At 45.2% G+C, this 19,751-nt stretch overlaps 4 protein-coding genes across 6 annotated transcripts in view; 1 reads left to right on the top strand and 3 right to left on the bottom strand.

Annotated features, from left to right (window-relative positions):
• The window catches only part of LOC136433315 (dynein axonemal heavy chain 6-like), a 49,339-nt gene extending 37,204 nt beyond the window's left edge, over positions 1-12,135 (top strand). For 2 of the 3 annotated variants that reach the window (XM_066425393.1, XM_066425391.1), the window contains 25 exons: positions 314-454; positions 565-780; positions 1,097-1,215; positions 1,591-1,702; positions 1,930-2,051; positions 2,350-2,479; positions 2,732-2,846; positions 3,160-3,296; positions 3,499-3,769; positions 4,034-4,151; positions 4,367-4,506; positions 4,774-4,893; positions 5,175-5,369; positions 5,589-5,885; positions 6,090-6,300; positions 6,634-6,736; positions 7,139-7,366; positions 7,565-7,765; positions 8,022-8,218; positions 8,533-8,741; positions 8,907-9,115; positions 9,354-9,585; positions 9,935-10,092; positions 10,389-10,538; positions 11,003-12,135. In XM_066425393.1, coding sequence (XP_066281490.1) covers positions 314-454; positions 565-780; positions 1,097-1,215; positions 1,591-1,702; positions 1,930-2,051; positions 2,350-2,479; positions 2,732-2,846; positions 3,160-3,296; positions 3,499-3,769; positions 4,034-4,151; positions 4,367-4,506; positions 4,774-4,893; positions 5,175-5,369; positions 5,589-5,885; positions 6,090-6,300; positions 6,634-6,736; positions 7,139-7,366; positions 7,565-7,765; positions 8,022-8,218; positions 8,533-8,741; positions 8,907-9,115; positions 9,354-9,585; positions 9,935-10,092; positions 10,389-10,538; positions 11,003-11,257 — 4,386 coding nt within the window. In that variant the 3' untranslated portion in view covers positions 11,258-12,135. The remainder of the gene's footprint in view (positions 1-313; positions 455-564; positions 781-1,096; positions 1,216-1,590; positions 1,703-1,929; positions 2,052-2,349; positions 2,480-2,731; positions 2,847-3,159; positions 3,297-3,498; positions 3,770-4,033; positions 4,152-4,366; positions 4,507-4,773; positions 4,894-5,174; positions 5,370-5,588; positions 5,886-6,089; positions 6,301-6,633; positions 6,737-7,138; positions 7,367-7,564; positions 7,766-8,021; positions 8,219-8,532; positions 8,742-8,906; positions 9,116-9,353; positions 9,586-9,934; positions 10,093-10,388; positions 10,539-11,002) is intronic. The other variant, XM_066425392.1, reaches the window with a different exon arrangement.
• An 84-nt stretch (positions 12,136-12,219) lies between these two features.
• On the bottom strand, positions 12,220-14,484 carry LOC136433316 (crystal protein-like). Its single transcript, XM_066425394.1, has one exon. It carries the CDS (start codon positions 14,069-14,071, stop codon positions 12,398-12,400), a length of 1,674 nt encoding a protein of 557 aa, XP_066281491.1. The 5' UTR covers positions 14,072-14,484; the 3' UTR covers positions 12,220-12,397.
• Positions 14,485-14,881: 397 nt separating this feature from the next.
• LOC136431979 (crystal protein-like) lies at positions 14,882-16,537 on the bottom strand. The gene has a single exon (XM_066422987.1). The coding sequence runs from the start codon at positions 16,535-16,537 to the stop codon at positions 14,882-14,884; it is 1,656 nt and encodes a 551-aa protein (XP_066279084.1).
• Positions 16,538-17,510: 973 nt separating this feature from the next.
• LOC136431978 (crystal protein-like) lies at positions 17,511-19,172 on the bottom strand. The gene has a single exon (XM_066422986.1). The coding sequence runs from the start codon at positions 19,170-19,172 to the stop codon at positions 17,511-17,513; it is 1,662 nt and encodes a 553-aa protein (XP_066279083.1).
• Between the last annotated feature and the right edge of the window lie 579 nt (positions 19,173-19,751).

Raw genomic sequence — 19,751 nt, 5'->3', positions numbered from 1 at the left:
CTATTACATAGTGACACTATAAATTTGTAATTTGCAAGCTGCAAGTAACCATTTGGTGCTAAATACACACATCACTGCTGATTTTATTGCAAGTAGTTAACTAAGACTTAGTAAATATAAAGATAAGTAAAAGGTGAGAATCAAAACGGTTATCAGTATTACAGCTGAATGAAAATTAACTGAATGAGAAAACCATCCATATCCAAATTCCGGTGAGTCAATTCTTTGAACAGTTTATTTCTCATTATACCATCCAAAGCTGCCATTGAAACTTTCAAGCTTAAGAGGTTTTTTTACTTTAAACCCTCTTTAGATCCAGGAGCACCTTCGCATCCTACAGCAGCAGTACCAGGACAGCGTGAACCAGCGGGAGTCCCTGCGCGAGAGGAAGGTCCTCACCACCAAACGACTGGAGCGGGCATCCATTCTCACCACGGCTCTGGCAGATGAGAGGGTCAGTACAAACCAAATGTGGCCCAACTTGTAGTGTTGCAGAGTACTTTAAAAGGCTTTCACTTTATACATGATATTCAAATAAGCAATTGCTCTAAACTCTCCCCACAGGTTCGCTGGAAAGACAGTGCCCACGACCAGGATGTAAAACTTCACGGTGTGGTGGGAGACACACTCCTGTCTGCTGCTAACGTGGGGTACCTTGGGGTTTTCAACGCCCCCTACAGGAGACTACTGGTATCACAGTGGCTTACAAAATGCCAGACGGCAGCCATCCCCGTGTCCAAGGACTATACTCTGGTTAATGCACTGTCAGACAAGAACAAGGTATGTTACTTTTGAACAAGAAATCCTGCATTTTTGCTCTTGAAAATCTGTCAATAGTTGAGTTCTTTTCTTCAGATTGTGTCTTACAATTGCTCCCATCCATGGTGCTGATATTCTTATTGCTCTGGTGAAGTACCTACTAGTAATTGTGTGGATCACAAATGTTGTTAAATTGAAACAAATTGTGCTTATGCTTGTAGGTTCTTTTTTGGTCAAAGATACTTTTATAGCATCTGCAAATATAGGTTTATGTCTATTGTGTGCTCAATCTTGTTATTTCTTTGTAGTGACTCATTGCAAATTTGCCCTGATTCAGGTCAGGCAGTGGCACAATGAAGGTCTGCCACAGGACAAGCACTCTGTGGAAAATGCTGTTGTCATCAAAAGTGGGCACAGATGGCCTCTCATCATTGACCCACAGGGTCAGGGCAAAAAGTAAGGACTGCTGGTATCCACAACTATAGTGGTGCATGTATTGATCTTTTGTTTAGTTGATCGAAGGAAACATTTGGTCAGATCAACTTACCTAAGTTCTCAAAATACATTGCCCCTGCAGCAACCTCTGACACTTGTAAGCTCAGTGTACATGTACATGTTGATATGTCCTGTGCAACGTACAATGCAAATCAAGTTCATAAAAAGGAATAAGGCGAAGGAAGAAAGCTGCTTCGTGTAAATTTATTGTCTGACAACTGAAGTCTGTAGAGGCTGCAGCAAAATACTTTTCATTATTGGAGTTAGAAATGCAAATATTGACATAATGGCCAAATAGCATGTGGCATTGATAGAATGTTTGATTGTATTTTGCAGGTGGATCTGTGGGATGGAGGGAGAGAGGCTCAAAACGCTGCAGGCTGCTGACCCAAATTACCTGAAGATTTTGGAGAACGCAATCCGAGTAGGAGAACCTGTTCTTCTGGAGGTGAGCAGGACTTAATTATTGTATTTGTTGTTTGTGTATAGGTTGTATCATTACAAGTCTGACAACTTTCCGCTTGTTGCTCTTGGACAATTGGCCGTTTCTCTATTGCGGCCACCTGTCCATAGTAGTCAATTTTGGCCAGTCCCTTGAGTGACCGCTATAGACAGGTTGGCTGTAGTAAGTAATGATGTTGACTGATTATGTACCTGTCCCCTCCGGTACTGCAGGAGGTGGGAGAGAGCCTAGACCCCGGCCTGCACCCCATCCTGGTCAGGAAGATCATCCACCGTGGTGGGCAGGACCTCATCAGGCTGGGGGACACAGAGATAGAGTTCAATCAAAACTTTAGGTAGAACCTATCTCTTTGCCTCGTAGATTCATTGGGCTCAACATTCAATAGCCGCCAGCTAGTCAACATTGTTTCCTGTAAAGCATATAAGTACACTACCTTGATTCACTTAGTTTTCCCTGAATGCTTCTCTGTTGCTATCACATTCAAGGACATGATGATCATTCAATTTTCTCATAATGTGGAGAAATTTGACCCTATGTCAGTGCAAACCCATAGTTAAACCTTGGTATTAAGGCTGTGTCCTAGCTCTTTCCCTCAAAACTTGTGGAAAGCCACAATTGTTATTATGTTGCAGGCTGTATATGACAACCAGCATGCCCAACCCCCACTTTCTGCCGGCTGTCTGCATCAAGGTCAACATCATCAACTTCACTGTGACATTCGAGGGGCTCCAGGAGCAGCTTCTTTCTACTGTCGTCCAGCAGGTCAGCAAGTATCACCACACACATATGTTCACTTTGGCACGATAACGGAAACATTACCTTCATGCTAACTCAGCATCCACTGCCCTTTAGTTTGAGATGTCCAGTTGGAAGGGATATACAAATGAGCACGTTCCATATTCCCTTTGTCAGGAGTTACCTTGACAACTACAAAAAGAAACATCTTGAATAAACTAGGTTGCTAGTATTGCTGATCGGATTGTAGAGTAACCAAGTGATATTTTGTTTCTATAGGAACGACCTGACCTTGAGCAGCAGCATGCCCAGCTGCTGGAGAGTATTGCAGCTGATCTGCAGCTGCTCAGAGACCTGGAGGACAAGTCACTCAGTCTGCTGCAGAAATCAGAGGGTACAGAAACACACTGTCTAAGATACCTCACATATTATCTCTGCTTGGAGGATTTTGTCAAGCAATTTTTGTTGTCATAGATTGGAGAGACACCTTTTGGGGAGAATTGGCATTCAAGGCAGAGTCTGACAGATTGAAACGTTCTGTGTGTAGTGCTTTTCGTTAGGTCTTATGTGTCAAATTGTTCCTGAATGTACAGTAAAGTTTGGCATGTCAGTAAAAAGAGCATACTTCATACATACAAGTTATGGTAGTGATAACAGCAGCTGAAAAAGTAGTTTTCTATTCAATCTTCTGTGTGCAATGTCTTCAGGCCACATCCTGGATGACCAGGACCTGATTGAGACCCTCCAGAGAAGTAAGAAGATGTCAGCTGAGATCACACTGAGGGTTGGGCAGTCAGAGGAGACAGAGAGGAACATCAACCAGGCCAGGCAGAAGTACCTGCCAGTGAGTGAAAGGACTGTGGTTTTGTAAATGTCTGTCATGTTGCCATTAACCATGCAATGTATTAACCTGTTAACCTCATTCTGCAATTGGAAACATTTGAAAGCAACTCAAATTCTGTAAATCAATTAAATGACTACCTTTTACAACTGTAGCTGTCATTGAAAGAAACTTATCCACAACGTGCCTGTGTCCTATTCCATAGGTTGCCACCCGAGGTGCAGTGCTGTACTTTGTGCTGGCAGACCTGTCCATGGTGGATGTCATGTACCAGTTCTCGCTGCCCTGGTTCCAACGCATGTTCCGCCAGTGTGTGGACTACCTCAACATCAAACAGGCCCGCGGCACGGGCACCCCCACACGACCCCTGAGTGGCACGCTCCGTCCACAGAGTGCACGCAGTAGTCCTGACATCTCACACCCAGCACCTGCCGCTGTCAAAAAGAAGCCAGACCTGATCGGCCAAGACTTGACGGGTATGCAAGTAGATTTTTGTCATTAAGAAGGGTGATGGTAAAAATGCTTTTAATGATTAGGATATCACCAACCATTTTAAGGCTCCATGCGTTACAAAATATTTTCATTTTTCAAAATCTTTGTATCTTGGGAAATGTTTTTTTGAGACATCCATATACCCAGAGGTAGAAAACAAGTGCTTTACAATTTGTTTCATACCATATGAAAGAAAGCAGTAGCAGGCAAAAGACTTGAGTAAGCTTTGATTTTTTTCCTCCCTCCAGCCCACCTGATGAAGATGATTGACACATTGACAGAGTCTGTGTACAAGGTTGTGTCTCAGGCCCTGTTTGCGCACCACCAGCTCATGTTCTCCTTCCTCCTGTGCACCAGCATCATGAGGTATGAACTATAATCCCTGTGCTGTCTTTAAAGCAGCATTAAAACATGCTGCTCATCAGTCGCAAAGCTAGTAAGTATTATGAGTTGCGACTTGTATAAACAGACATGGGTCAGGTATCCTGAAGAAAATAGAATTAGATAGATAATCATTTTTGGTGTCAAACGGAAAGTTAAGTTTTTGACAGTTTATTTTCTTCTTCTTTTATAAAATCCAGGAATAATGCAGTGCAGAGCACGTTGTCTGGTGAGGTGCTGAACAGCCTGGGGGGTCTGGTGGAGAAGCAGTGGCTGATCTTCCTCCACACACCCATCTTTGCCAACATGATGGATGCTGAGACAGAGCAGCAGACTGATGGTCAGTACAGAACCTTCAGATTCAAACCACCGTAGTTATTAGGAAAGTAAGGTACAAACCAATGGGTTCATCTGTTACAAAGTTAGAATGTTCTATCTTAAGTGTGATACAGAATGTTAATCAAGACCATCTCAAAGATTATTTTTTTATTGAAAAGAATATTTGGTTACAATCAATGAATACTCTGTTGGGTCAAGTTGTTCAAAATGTCATTTCTTGTATGTCCTGACATGTCTCCCCATCATGTACATGTATGTTGCTTGTTAGGACTGACCCCCATGCAGAGGCTGGAGATGCAGGCAGGGATCGGGAGTGACCCCTCCAGTCCCAATCTCACCCCCAGCAGCAGCAGACGCAGCAGTGTCAGCGGCAGTACTCCCTTCATAGGTAACACATCATCCCATACTTTCACACTTCTTTGCAAACCACATCAGCTGTGTACTGTTTTTAAACCAACATGCTTCCAATTTTTCTCACTGAAGTCACTTACTGTTTGTCACTGTATGAGGATTTTGACATTAATCGTTCAGCCATGACATCTGCAGTGAGTTGCATGGAAGACAGAAATGTTCATCTGACAATTTGACAGACACAACTTGTTATGTTGGATGATAGTTAAGCATAGTCTTCACGTATCCATTGTGGTGACTGGCATCTCCTTGTTGCAGGGAAGAGCACCATGCCCAAGTGGCTGACAGCTGAGAAGTGGCGACAGTGCCAGTACATCTGCTCCACCATGGAGGATTTCAGCCAGCTGTGTCACGGCCTGGTGTCCAACCCTGAACAGTGGCAGCTGCTGCTGCGTATGGACGATCCCTACCACGCCATGGCCACACGATATATTCCCCTGGAGGAGATAAAAGGTGAGAATCTCGCACTTGTTTTAATGACCAAAGAGAGAGGGCTGCAAAAGGAGGAATCTTATAAAAACATCAAAAGCAAGCTGTCAGGGCTGTCATCATGTGCATACATGTAATATCATAATTGTGCTGCAATATTGTATTTGACATCTTATATCTGCATTTGTTAAGTGTGACAAGCCAAAAAGTCTTATAACACCAAATGTTGTTCCCACCTATCAGGGCTTGGTTCCAGGCCCAGTTCTAGCAAGTCCACCAGCTCCAGGCCAGGTTCAGGCACACAGGAGAGAACACAGAAAACCTCAGCTAAGAAGGTCGTCTTTAAGTGGGAGGAGCTGACTGCCTTCCAGAGACTCATTCTGATCAAGATCCTGCAGCCAGAGATGCTGAAGGCCTCCATCCGCTCCTTTGTGGAGGAGAAGATGGGGATCAAGTTCCTGTCTACAGGAGACTTTGATCTGAAGGAGGTGTTTGAGGAGTCTGATGCCAAAACTCCCCTCATCTTCATCTTGTCCCATGGTGAGTGGTGTAGTTGGGTGGCTTGTTGTTATCTGGATCATTGACAGACTTGCATAGCATTGCTTTAGTGCCTGTTGTGATTGTTTTGCCTGTCTGATTTTACCAACATGAACAATTTGTGAGGCTTCATATGACATATACTGTAGATATCACTTATGTACCTCTACAGCAGTATGCTCAGAACTATTGTTTGATTTTCCCCAGGTTCGGACCCTGCTGCCCAGCTGATGAGGTTTGCTAAGGAGGTGCGTGGCAGTACTCTCCACATTGACATGATATCCCTGGGGCGTGGCCAGGGCCCGAAGGCAGAGGAACTGATCCAGAAGGCTCACATCCTGAAGGGTCGCTGGGTGTTCCTGCAGAACTGTCACCTGGCTGCCTCCTTCATGCCCAGGCTGCAGGCTATTGTGGACAGGTGGGTACTCATGATCATCTGGGTTGTTGTGAAACTTACCTTACTTTTGTTAACCATTCCTGTCATTTCTCAGGCTTGTTACTTGATATGGAGATAATTGCTACTAAACCACAGCAATTCTATATAATCTTGATTTCAAAACTTCATGGCAACTATATATTAAGTGTTTGTGAATGTGAAAGTAACGACATGATAATTAAGGACAGTCTGAAATGCATAATATTGAATACATTTTTGCATTATATATCAGTACTTTAGAAGTCTGATTATGTACACATAAAATCCTTACATGTTCCTCTTCTCTGACACCAAGTTGATCTTGTTTTTTTCCAGTTTTAACAAACCGGGTGCAGATATTGACCCCCAGTTCCGCCTGTGGCTGAGCTCCAAGCCTGACCCCTGCTTCCCCATCACCATCCTACAGACAGGGTTAAAGGTCAGTAGTCATGTGTAGTGTTCTACATGTCCTGTGGGGGAGGGAAGCATTTAATGCAAAAAAAGCTGCATGCACAATGAGAGCGCTAAAGAACCCACCACACTTATTGGTGAGAGTGGAGGTATCCCAGTCGTGCACTGTGGCTTAAATCTCAGTCTCTTTTGACTCCAGGTAAAAATCTAGTGAGCACACTATGATGCAATTTACTGGTTACTGGTTACTGGTTATACAAACAGAAGAAAATCACATGAAATACTCTATAATAGCAAATACTTTAGGGTTGATTCGTTTCTTTTTAACTAAAATTCCATCACTAGTGGACATCTGACATTAATGCACACCACACTTCACCTCAGACAACTGTTGTCACAATAACCACCTGACTGTGTGTGATGATTCCAGATGACTGTAGAGCTGCCCCAGGGGCTAAAGGCTAACCTGCAGCGGTCCTTTGGCAGTGGAGGATCAGGGATTGTTACCGACCAGCTTTACGAGGACGCCAAACTGGGCCCCTCCTGGAAGAACCTCCTGTTTGGGCTGTGCATGTTCAATGCTGTGGTCCATGAGAGGAAGAAATATGGTCCTCTGGGCTACAACATTCCATATGCTTTCACTTCCTCAGACCTTGAGGTAAGCGCATTATTGTACAGAATGTGCTCATTTGAGACTTATTTCAACAATTCCCGCTTATGAGTATCTAAAAAACATAGAAATCTGAAAGGAGAATTCTTTCCTATGTTGTACATTTCGCAAATTGGAGTGCTGCTTGTGAAGTGGGATAACAACAACATGCATTTGGTTGATCTGGATGTTTTCTATTTGTGGCAGGTTTCTCTGCAGATGCTGCAGGCCCTGATGGTGGAGGAGGATGGGACGGTCCCCTGGTCAGCCCTGCTCTATCTGACAGGAGAGGTCGTATATGGAGGCAGGGTCACCGATGCATGGGACAGAAGGTGCCTGCACAGCATCCTACAGAGGTTTCTGTGCCCAGAGGCCCTGACCCCTGGGTACTCATATTCATCTGATGGGGTACGTATTTCAAGTATTTTTTCTTCTTTTTCTACTGGTAACATGGCAAGAAGTAGATTGTTCCAGCGTAGATGTTATGTAAGTGTCCAAACATGAAATGAGTCAATGTCTGTCATCTGTAGGTCATGGTGACTACAAGCTCAGTCAGAAAGCTCCCTTGCAGTGTTACTGCATTGAAGGGATGAGAGTATTTTACATACCTTTAACAATTTGACATTTACATCATAGTTTTTAATCCTATACTCTTGCTTCACAGTTGTACCGACCATTGCCAAAGTCCTACTCACTTGCTGAATCCCGAGCATACATAGATGCCCTGCCCAATTCAGACTCTCCAGACATCTTTGGCATGCACGAGAATGCAGAGAATGCCTTCCTCAGGAGCCAGGCTTCAGAACTAATTGAGACCATTATCAGTGTACAGCCAAGACTGACGGCTACTGGTGTCATAGGGTGAGTTTCACCTATGTACAGTGTCATGTCTATTACCTGGGCAGAAAAAATGCTAAATGGTTGTGTCAGACAGACAAGAATTCTACAATGTTCCATACATCTGCATTTGTCATCAACTGGTAGTTGTATGGAAAGACTGCACAGCAGTTACAATCAGAATGCATTTGAGACTAGAAATATATTGGATATCTGCCAAATATCTGTCATGTGACACAATATGAATTTCAATGAAAAGTGCCTTGTTTGTCAGTACTGCAGTTAGATTTTACTGTGTTTGACACTGCTAATACTTGTTACCCCTGTTTGTAACACAGATCCGGGAAGAGTAGTGATGAGATTGTGCTTGAGGTGATCTCAGACATCTCTCAGCACCTGCCTGAGACAGTGGAGCAGGATGAGCCTGGTACCGCCCGGGACAGAGATGCAGGGTCCGCAGGGCGCACCACACTCAACACCATGTTCGCCAGCAACCAGGCTGCAATGAGGAAAAAGAGCCTGGAGAAACAGGCCAAGGGGGAGAAGGGTGAGTCCATGGAATCTTGAAATTCAAAAGGAGACATTGTATCCATGCTTTTGTATAAATGTTAATTCGAATACACTCTTGAAGGGGGGGGTGATGCAACTGTTCCAGGTAAAACAATCTACTGACTGCAAAAATCCTGTAACTTTGTGCAATGTGTGGTTACAGCAGTGCAGGAAGACCCTGATGACCTAAGTAACTCAGCCCTAGTGACTGTACTGAGGCAGGAGATAGACCGGTACAACAGGCTGCTGGGTGTGGTGCACTCCTCCCTCAGGTCTCTCACCCTAGCTGTTAAGGGAGAGGTGGTGATGTCAGAACACCTGGAGGAAGCCTACAACTCCTTCCTGGTCCAGAGGGTACCCGAGAAGTGGCAGGTGAGAAAGGGTTTTATTCCCTGTAGGTTCTTTGGCATTGGCTGAACTTCTTTACATATTTTGACATTTTCCTGCTATCCTATGGAATTATTGAGATGGAAAAATTGCAACAAAACTGTCCGTGACACAATCAGATTCAGATTCTATCCCCATAGATCGATGAAGTGTTAAAGAATGTTAAATCAGTGTTGTATATTCTAGCCTTCTGATCACATTCTTCATTTCTATTCCTCCTCAGGAGGCAGCATACGAGTCGTGCAAGCCCCTGGGCTCCTGGGTGAAGGACCTGGCTCAGCGGACAGACTTCTTCTCCACCTGGGCAGACCTGGTCATCAGCAACATGGAGAAGAAGATGGGCATCAACCGGCCAGTCAGCAAGCAGTCGCCGCTGTCTCTAGATCTGGGAGAGGGCGAGGTGACTAGGGACGGACCACGCAGCTTCTGGCTCTCGGGATTCTTCTTCCCACAAGGTCAGGTTCACAGAGTGGTTCAAATTCATGATAATCACCCTAGTGTAGAAGTTGTAGCTAACACTGGTTGGGTACTACCACAGAAGAATATATATTTTTGGATGTCCTTTAGTCTTGCAGGAAGCTGGAGCTGGTTCATGAGTATATTAGTATTGCTGAGACATTGGTGATGTTTTCTCGTTCAATGTTTGTCATGGACCACCAGAACAATTTGTGATACAGACGTACTAAACAAAACGATTGAAGAATGCACTTGCAAGCCTTTGATCTCTTCACAAATTAAAGATGATGTGTTTTGGCAACATGTTGATAAAGAGGCTGTATGAAGTGTTTCTCCTCTTACTTACAGGTTTCCTGACTGGAGTTCTGCAGAACCATGCCAGGAAGACAGGCGTGTCTGTAGACTCCTTGACCTTTGACTTCCATGTGAAGACAACCAGCTATGACACTGAAGAAGCCCTGAATGACACAAAACAGGGAATCAGTGTCCTCAACTGGGCTTTTAAGGTAGGCTATGATGGAGGAAATACTTAATGTCCAGTACTTTTTAAAATTCTGGATCTACACTAGGGGTAGTCAGCCTTAGTGTATGTAAGGAGGGAAGCCAGAAACCCTGTCCTTTTAGGGATAATTTGTCCAGTTCATTGCTGCCAGGAAAGAGGACTATGCAACTTATTTTCTGTTAGTCTGTTTGACAAAATGTTCATTGTGTAATTGCTAGTAGTATTTGTGCTAACTCCATGATTAACCTTATGTCTCCAATGTTCCCTTCCTGTCTCCAATGTTCCCATTCCTACCTCCAGCAGGGACAGCTGCCCCCGGAGGCAGGTGTGTTGGTGTTTGGGCTGTACCTGGATGGTGCTCGGTGGGACCCGAAGACAGAGAGTCTCCAGGACACAGTCACCAGCCAGCAGTACTCCAGACTACCAGAGATACACTTCGACCCTGTTCAGGTATAGTCAGAAGTGTTTGGTCTTACATGTTTCATTGTAGGTTTCCTCTTCTACTGAACCATTGTTTTAACATTTAGTGTTTATGTATTCTACAAAATTAGCAATTAAACAAAACTGCACAACAAACAGAAAGGAAACAGCAAGTAAGACATTAAAAAATGCTTCAGCCAGATTTCTATTTTAGAATTGCCCAAAGAGGTTGGACCATCCAAATGTATTTTCGATCAATCCGTTGCCTAGTGTACTTAATCTCTAGTAATGATGATATATTTATGGTTGTCAAGTAATATATTTGTAGTTGTCAACGAAGTGACACAAACTTACAAGATACTAACTTAAAGGAACTACGAAGGGCCATGGAGGATAAAGTGCTATGGAGGAAGCTCTCAGGATTGGTTCGAGCTCGAACTAAGTAAGTAAGTAATCCCCACTAAGACAGGGTTTCTGTACTATTCATGATGCAGGTAACATTAAGTCAGCTGGAGAGGGAGGCCAGTTCTGTATCTGACAGCAGCACAGAAGCAACAACAGAGCCCAGCCAGCCGACACAGAAGAGGATATATGAGTGTCCACTGTACAGGACATCGAGGAGAGCAGGGAACCTGTCGTCTACTGGCCACTCAACCAACTTTGTCACAGCTGTCAACCTGCCAAGCCTGTCTACAGCAGACCACTGGGTCACAAGGGGGGTGGCTATGCTCTGTCAGCTAGATGATTAAGACTTTGTTTGTTTGTTTGTTTGTTTGTTTGTTTGTTTGTTTGTTTGTTTGTTTGTTGCAAATCAGTAATGAATTTGTTCCTTTTGGATTCAAGGTGTTCTAAGCTAGTTGAAGATGTTCCAAGTTTGAGATGAGATTGGAAAAGAGATGGTGATTTCATTTTCAGATGAACATTTCCAGATTAAGACTCTTGACACTTATATATCTATATTTGTTTCTGTTTTTTTTTTAATTTAAGTTTTAGGTTTGGTTTAGAATGTGCTTCTCAATGACAAAAGTTATATATGAGCCCTAATAATAATGCTATCCTTCCATTTGTTATTCTGTACTATATATTCTATTCTTTTCTATTCTATTCTATTCTATAGGATGTAAATGATTCTTGTATACATGCCTATTTCAGAGATTTTATTGTCAGAAATGAAAATTTATCTAATACATCAAGTAACTTGTAATGTGTTCATGTTCAAGGAAACCACATATCTTGAGTTTATGTTTGCTAAACTGAAGGCTAAACATACATTGCAGTCACATGCAGTAAAGTATATTGAGTGGACTGATAGTTAACTTGTTTGTATGTGAGCTAAAGTTGCTTCATGCAGCCCAATACAGATGTCAAATTCCATATTTACTTGTGTGGCCTTGTTGGGATGTTTTAACTTATTGAAAGTATTTGCAGATATGAAAGTGTACTGTAAGGCTAACTAGTGTATATGTAAGATCTGTACATGACTGACTTAAAGTGTTTACTATTTGTACAGGTCTTTTATGATGATATGTGTATATATGTATGTTTATAGATTCAGGGTAATATGATTAATGACTGTTTGTCAACTCTGCTTTTTGGGATGAAATAAAGTGGATACATTGAGAAGTCATTCCTTTATGACTTTGAATCCGATAAAGATGTTATGATGAACTCGTGCCAAAGCTGACATTGATGAGAGTTTAAGAGGAAACAACTTTTTTTGGAAACTATGTTGTCCCAAACGATCTTTTTCCATGCAATGCATTTTTTTAGTTTAATGTTCAGTCCTATCTAGATCTAAACAAAAGAAATAAGTCTAATTATTCAACATCACATTACTCAGACACATAAGCTGAGGTATAGCCTGATTTTACAGATAAAAGATCAGGTGATCACGGATATGGGTTAATTTCGTCCCAGAAGTCGCACCTCTCCTCCAGGTACTGCTGATCTATGCTGTCCTCAGGAACGTCAAAACGCACATTCCTGAAACCGTTGGACTGTAGGTAGGGTGGCCAAGGGATGGCGGTTTTGACTTGTGCCACGTGTGATCCCGGTTTATTCGGGTCGCCTGTATACGCGAAGTTTCCGTAGTAGTAAGCCATTGAGTCGGCGAGGATCTGTTCATCGTGTGTGTAATTGTACTTGGTCAGTTTCAGTGACTGAAACTCGAAGAAGATGTCCGTCGCGTGGCAAACATGTCCGTCGCAGCAGCTCAGGATCCTCGGCCAACCCTTGGGCAGGGCGTGAGCAAACACGTACAGCCAAATGTTGATGGATTCGTGTTTTGCCGCGTTTCTCAGAGTCTTGCGGGCCGGGCAAGAGAAAAGGTAGTGCGTGACCAATTGAGAGGCTACAGACTGCTCATCTCCGGTGCCAGAGGGAGGGTACGCCAGGAGGACCTTCACTGCATCATCCGGGAATAGTCCGTAGACCATAGCATAGTATTCGACAGTAGGTAACTTTGCAAAAACACAGGAAACAAACATCACCGCTTCTTCAGTGGTAGAACCGACGATGAAGGGTTTATCATGAAACCTCCCATTTTCAAACGCGTACATCACTTGGCTGCTGATAAGGTCTCCGTCTATTGTGGGTCCCCATGGCTCGGCGTGCTCTATCAGCCGCTGGAAGGGATCCTGGATCTCTATTAACATGTCCGTCTGAACCTTGGCAATATCGGCAGTTGAAGCTGACCTCATGCACTGCATGTCTCCCGGAATACAGTTCAGAAGACGAGCAAAGTCATCCCCGAAAAGAAGGGCCTCGAGCCTAGTCTTAAAGAAGAGGGAGAGAGGAGGGCTCGAGGCGATGGCTCTGTGAAACAAGTGGTCGCTTTTTTCCAATGTCATATGTAGGACAACTGAGTAAGCTCCCGCACTCTGCCCAAATATCGTGACCCGATCTTTGTCACCACCGAAGTCCGCAATGTTGTCCTGGATCCACTGTAAAGCCGCTACCTGATCCAGAATGCCGAAGTTCCCAGTCGCCGCCCCCTCCCCCTGCCCTGCCACCAGGAAACCCAGGGCGCTAAGTCGGTAGTTAGCCGCCACAACAACTGTTCTGGTGCTGTTCGCAAGGAATCTCCCGTCGTACATAGAATCCATTGCAGAGCCAAGAAGAAAGTCACCTCCATGTATCCAGAAGAAGACTGGTAGTTTCTCAGAAGTGTTGGTAATCGTAGGTACAAAGACGTTCAGGTACAGGCAGTCCTCACTTGTTTTGCTGTCTGGGGCAGATAGACTTATATTTCTAATGGGAACACACGCGAAGCTAATGTTCGTGGCCTTGAAAGTACTGGGCGCCCATGGAGTCGGTGGCTGTGGAGGCTTCCACCGAAGGTCCCCTACAGGTGGGGCAGCGAAGGGTATGCCTAAGAACATGGACCCCTGCTCGACGTACAGACCTTCGATGGGTCCATTCTTCGTTTTCACGACGGGACCATCTGCACCCGGCTCCTTGGTGGCGCTCACTGGACAGAAGTTTACAGCCGCTAAGATCGTGAGCAACAGTGGTAGATGTGCCATATTTGATTGTGTAGTGCTTGCTACAGACTCGTGACACATGTACTCAGTAGACTTTGCCCCAAGCACCTTATCAATGCGGAGTTATTTGCAATTGCTCAAGGTTATCCTAACGAGGAGTAGTTGCCGTGAGATAACGTTTAGTCTGATGGCCCCGTTTCAAGACCGTAGCTTATTTCATGTTAGTCCACATCGGGATGGTAAGCCAATTTCAATATATTTCAATATAGATCATGCCACTAGAGCCAGAGTCTAGACAATCCCTACCCAACATCCCGGGCACCATTTTATCACACTTGGATTCTGGACGATACTCTGACAGGCTGGTCACTCTGTGGGTCAATCTAAATGGATAGGCCGTCAGCAGTCACGTGGGAGGTGACCCAGATCTCAAGGGACGGAACCATTTCAGCACGGGGAACTGTGCCATAAAACGGAGCAGATGACGTTGTAAAGTAGATCAGTAAACAGAGGCAATGACTTTAGTAAGTAAAATTAGCACGATGCATTTATTGTTTGATACATGTACAAGTGTTTGCTCTCCTGCAGTGTTTCATACAAAATCTGTTCTCAACACCACTTACATCAACGCTTGTACATGAACGTACTGAGATCAGTTAAGCGACAAAAAAGGCAGATTTCCTTTAGTGTCCATTTCAGGTCGTAGTAGCAGTCGTGCTAAACGCCATTGACGTTTTGAACGTGTCCATCGCGAAGGTAGTGGGCCGGTCAGCAAATCACTGTTGACCTAAGGATACTATATGATTGAATATATGCAGTCTTCCTATTGGAAAATGAATGTCCTGCATTTTGAAATAAATTCAACCGTGCACAAATGAACGAAATAATTCTTCACGGATACACGTTCATCTTGTCCCAGAAACCACACATTTCCCCCAAATAGCCCTGCTCTAGGCTGTTCTGCGGAACGTCAAATCGGACGCTCGTGAAGTTGTCTGAGCCCGAGTACGCCGGCCAGCGAAGAACGTCTTGATCCAGATGTGTGGCAGGTCGGTTCGGGTCTCCTGTGTGAGCGAGGTTGCCATAGTAATATATCATAGAGTCAGACAAGATCTTTTCCTCAGGCGTCAGGTAGTATCCTTTCAGCTGCAGTGCCCGAAATGTGAAGAACATATCTGTGCCATGGCAAACGTGGCCCTCGCAGAAAGTAAAGTTCTCCCCCCACCCGCCTGCCTTGGTCAGCGGGTGAGCAAAGACGTAAGACCACAAGCCCGTAGTGCCGTTTTCTCCTACACTGCGCTGAACGTGGCGGATTGGACAGGAGAACAGGTAGTGCGTTAACAAAAGGGAAGCGACAGGTCGCTCATCTCCGGAGTGAGACGGCGGGTACATACGGAGCACCGCCGGTCCATTGGTCAAGAATAGCCCGTACACGATGGCTTCGTACTCCAACGCCGACAGTGGTTTTGCTGTACCCATGTACACAAGTATAATTCCCTCTTCTGTTGTAGACCCCATGATGACAGGCTTCTGTTGGTACTGTCCATTTGAAAAGAGGTCCATTACTTGGCCGCGGACAAGGTCTCCATCTATGGTAGGGCCCCAGGGTTCTAACAGTTCTATCAGTCGGAATGGATTTACCACCTTCGTCCCCGCGGCATTCTGAGCTTGCGCTACCTGTGACGCCGAGGCCGATCTCATGCAGTCCATATCTCCATGTTTACAGTTCAATAGACGGGCAAAATCAGCTCCAAAAAGCCTTGCCTCCAGGTCAGTTCTGAAGTAGATGGTTGGCGGAGGGCTCGAGGCGATTGCTCTGTGGAACAGGTGGTCGCTCTTTTTGCATGTCATATGAAGAAGAGCTGAGTAAGCCCCAGCGCTCTGCCCATAGATCGTGACCCGATCTTTGTCACCCCCGAAGTCTGCAATATTGTCCTGGATCCACTGCAGAGCCGCTATCTGATCCAGAATCCCGAAGTTCCCAGTCGCCGCCCCCTCCCCCTGCCCTGCCACCAGGAAACCCAGGGCGCTGAGTCGGTAGTTGGCCGCCACAACAACAGTTTTGGTGCTGTTTGCGAGGAATCTCCCGTCGTAGAGAAAATCCATCGCAGATCCTTGGAAGAAGTTACCGCCATGTATCCAGAAGATGACTGGTAGTTTATCTCCAGGTTTAGCAATGGTAGGTGCGAAGACGTTAAGGTACAGACAGTCCTCGCTGGTACCATTGCCGACTGGGGGCGGCGCCCTCAGGCCATGGGGGAAAGGATCAATGGAACCTGTGTGAGGAATACACGCAGAGCTGAACTTTGTGGCGTTAAAGGTGCTGGGCGTCCATGGAGTCGGCGGCTGTGGAGGCTTCCATCGAAGGTCCCCTACAGGTGGAGCAGCGAAGGGTACGCCTAAGAACATGGACCCCTGCTCGACGTACAGACCTTGAATGGACCCATACCTCGTCTTCACAACCGGGCCATCTGTGGCCGATACATGGGCAGAAGCACAGACTATAACGACCACAGTTGCGAACCGTATGAATGACAGACGTGCCATCATTTATGTTGACAGACGCACTGTTTAGCCACGGTATTAAAAGTTCTACGGATCTATCGATCCATTTTACTTTGTACCTATTGGACTTTGGACGCGGGTCAGATGCCGTTTCTACAAATCACGTGGTAAGAAGGATAAAATATAGGAGACGGCTACAGCAGCAATTTGTTAATGGGGGTCGATAAACCCTTGAACCTGTGACAGCCACGCGCCTTCCTCGGTTTATCTTTTGGACTCAACCATTCAGTCACACAAAAGCCAAATGAATGTATTTTTACATGTACTTTACTTTTAGAGCAGACCCTCAACAATAACTTTCAGCTTTTAACGTTATGGAGAACCTGACACATATGCACAGGATGAGGAAGCATGATGGTGGCTTGCTTTGATATAGAAGAAGAACTTTATTGGGCGACAATTGTAACGGGTGTACATACATAACACTTGAACTATTGCTAATATCAAACCATTTTAAAGAACAAATCTAATTCGATATATATTATCAATATTAATCTAATTCAGTCAATATGTGCAATTGTGCAAGTAAAATGCATTACATTTGTAACTCATGTCGACATACGTAAGTGCTTCCAACATAGATTGCTATGCTGTAACTGTGACAATTTTCACCACATAGCTACTATGTAGTCTCCTTTAGTGTAAGAATGTTTAGCTCTGGCCAATCCGAGTCACGGAAGCAAAGGTCATAGTAACTTATTCGTTGATGAATCAAATGACATGCTAATATCTCATTACAGAGTATATCCCACAGAAACATCGTGTCTACAAGAACATGTTTGGTTCAACTTTCTCAGGAATAAGTAAGTTTGTCTAAATGACAAATCACACGAGGAAAGTTCAAATTGTCTTCATTCATATCTTGTTACTAGTGTTATGTTTTGCCTAGTACCACAAGGTAGAACATGTGACGCTGAGTGAGTGAGCCTAACGTTACTAATACTAGTATTCAGGTTCACGGGTAGGGACTGATGCTGTCCCAAAAGTCGCACTTCTCCTGCAGATAGCCCTGTTCCAGGCTGTTAGGAGTGTTGAAGCGGATGTTGGTGTAATTCTCGGAACTCAGGTAGGGCGGCCAGCGGGGAGGGTCGCTGCTTGCTTGTTTGGGCAGGCGCGAGGCAGGTTTGTTGGGGTCGCCCGTGTGAGCAAAGTTACCGTAGTAGTACGCCATGGAGTCAGCCAGAACCTGTTCATCAGCGGTGAAGTGGTATCCTCTCAGTGTCTGTGATTGGAACGCAAACACAACGTCTGTCCCATGGCAGACATGTCCCTCGCAGTGAGTGAAGTTCCCCCAAGCATGCTTGAAGGAGAGGGGGTGAGCAAAGACGTACAGCCAGAGGTCAGTGTCGTTATGTTTTGCTGCATTCCGTATGGCGTAACGGACAGGACATGGAAAGAGGTAATGGGTCACCAAGACAGAGTCAATTGGCCGCTCATCACCGGAGTGAGATGGAGGATACTGCCGGAGCACCGCCGGGCCGTCGGTCAGGAAAAGTCCGTAAACAGCCGCTTCGTACTCTAATGTCGACAGTATTTGTCCGGTCTCGTACACAAATGCAATTGCTTCTTCGGTAGTGGAGCCGATGATCAAAGGCTTCTTTTGAAATATTCCGTTTTCAAAGGCGTCGACCACCTGGCCGCGGACGAGGTCCCCATCTACTGTCGGTCCCCATGGCTCGAACAGTTCGATCAGGTCGAATGGATTGACAATCTTTGTTCTCACGGCATACTGAGCTTTTGAAACCTGGGAGGCTGAGGCCGCTCGCAAACACCGCATGTCTCCTAGAGTACAGTTCAGTTGTCGGGAAAACTCATCTCCATAAATAATGGCTCCAACCCTACTTCTGAAGGTTAAGGAGAGAGGAGGGCTCGCGGCGATAGCTCTGTGGAACAGGTGGTCGCTCTTGTTTACTGTCATGTGTAGGACAACTGAGTAAGCCCCCGCACTCTGTCCAAATATCGTGACCCGATCTTTGTCACCCCCGAATTCCGCAATGTTGTCCTGGATCCACTGTAGAGCCGCTATCTGATCTAGAATGCCGAAGTTCCCAGTCGCCGCCCCCTCCCCCTGCCCTGCCACCAGGAAACCCAGGGCGCTAAGTCGGTAGTTGGCCGCCACAACAACTGTTTTGGTCTTATTTGCCAGGAACCTTCCATCGTAGAGAGGTCCCATTGCTGAACCGCCCCAGAAATTACCTCCATGTATCCAGAAAATTACCGGGAGTTTGCTTTTGTCGGTCTTAAATGGTACGAAGACGTTCAGGTACAGACAGTCCTCACTCTTTTTCCTGCTGGGTGGACATTGCCCGATGGTATCTGCGTCGTCGGGGCCACACTCCTGTTGGATACAGGCGGCGCTTGGTGCCGTGGCATTGTAAGTCTTGGGGGCCCATTTTGACGGGGGCTGCGGAGGTTGCCATCGAAGACTCCCGACGGGTGGAGCAGCAAAAGGCACTCCAAGAAACATCGATCCCTGCTCGAGATGGACGCCCTTGATAGGCCCGTACATGGTGTCGACTACGGGGCCATTGACAGTATGGTCCTCTGCAGGACTGGGGTACAAAACATCCAGTATACCCAGGAATATCCCCAGAAATATCAACCCCAGCTTTGCCATTGTTGTGACGTTTGTGCACTCCTAGTTTGAAGCTAGTATAGTGTGCATGACCTCTGGCTGATGACTATTCGGACTTTGGCCAAGGAGAACACCCGATAACAATTGCCCAATGTGCGTACACGCTGAAGAATCAGACTTTGCCCAGTTTACTCAAAAACAGCCGCTGACGGAACAGACCCAAATGTTGGGTCTTATACGTCAACATGATTACTTTGCTCTCCTACTGACTGCTTTATCACTCGGCACGCGTCTATGCAGACCTCTTAGATGTGAACAAACAGCAACAAGTGTGTTAGGTGAATTCAATTAATCAAGTACAGTTATTAAATTTAATCTGAAAGTTGATGCTAAACTCAAAACAATTTGATTTCGGTCCATCATATCTCCGTTCATTGCACTTTACAACGATATTCTGTTCATGATTGTACATTCTTGGGCTGAGCACCAGAGCTACTTGTGTGGGAATGTCGTGCGAAAAATGCCGAAAATTCCCTTGATCATATGTTTAATGTTTTTTTTTAATGATTAGCTTTATGTGTCATATCATTGAAAAGCTAATTAATTTTCCTTTAAAATGAC

Source organism: Branchiostoma lanceolatum, chromosome 4 (assembly GCF_035083965.1).
Source record: "Branchiostoma lanceolatum isolate klBraLanc5 chromosome 4, klBraLanc5.hap2, whole genome shotgun sequence".
Taxonomy (NCBI): domain Eukaryota; kingdom Metazoa; phylum Chordata; class Leptocardii; order Amphioxiformes; family Branchiostomatidae; genus Branchiostoma; species Branchiostoma lanceolatum.
This window is presented reverse-complemented; position numbering and strand designations above follow the sequence as displayed.

Excerpts from the sequence above, each read along its gene's own strand:
- LOC136433316 (XM_066425394.1), bottom strand. The coding sequence starts at position 14,071 with ATGTGTCACGAGTCTGTAGCAAGCACTACACAATCAAATATGGCACAT.
- LOC136431979 (XM_066422987.1), bottom strand. The coding sequence starts at position 16,537 with ATGGCACGTCTGTCATTCATACGGTTCGCAACTGTGGTCGTTATAGTC.
- LOC136431978 (XM_066422986.1), bottom strand. The coding sequence starts at position 19,172 with ATGGCAAAGCTGGGGTTGATATTTCTGGGGATATTCCTGGGTATACTG.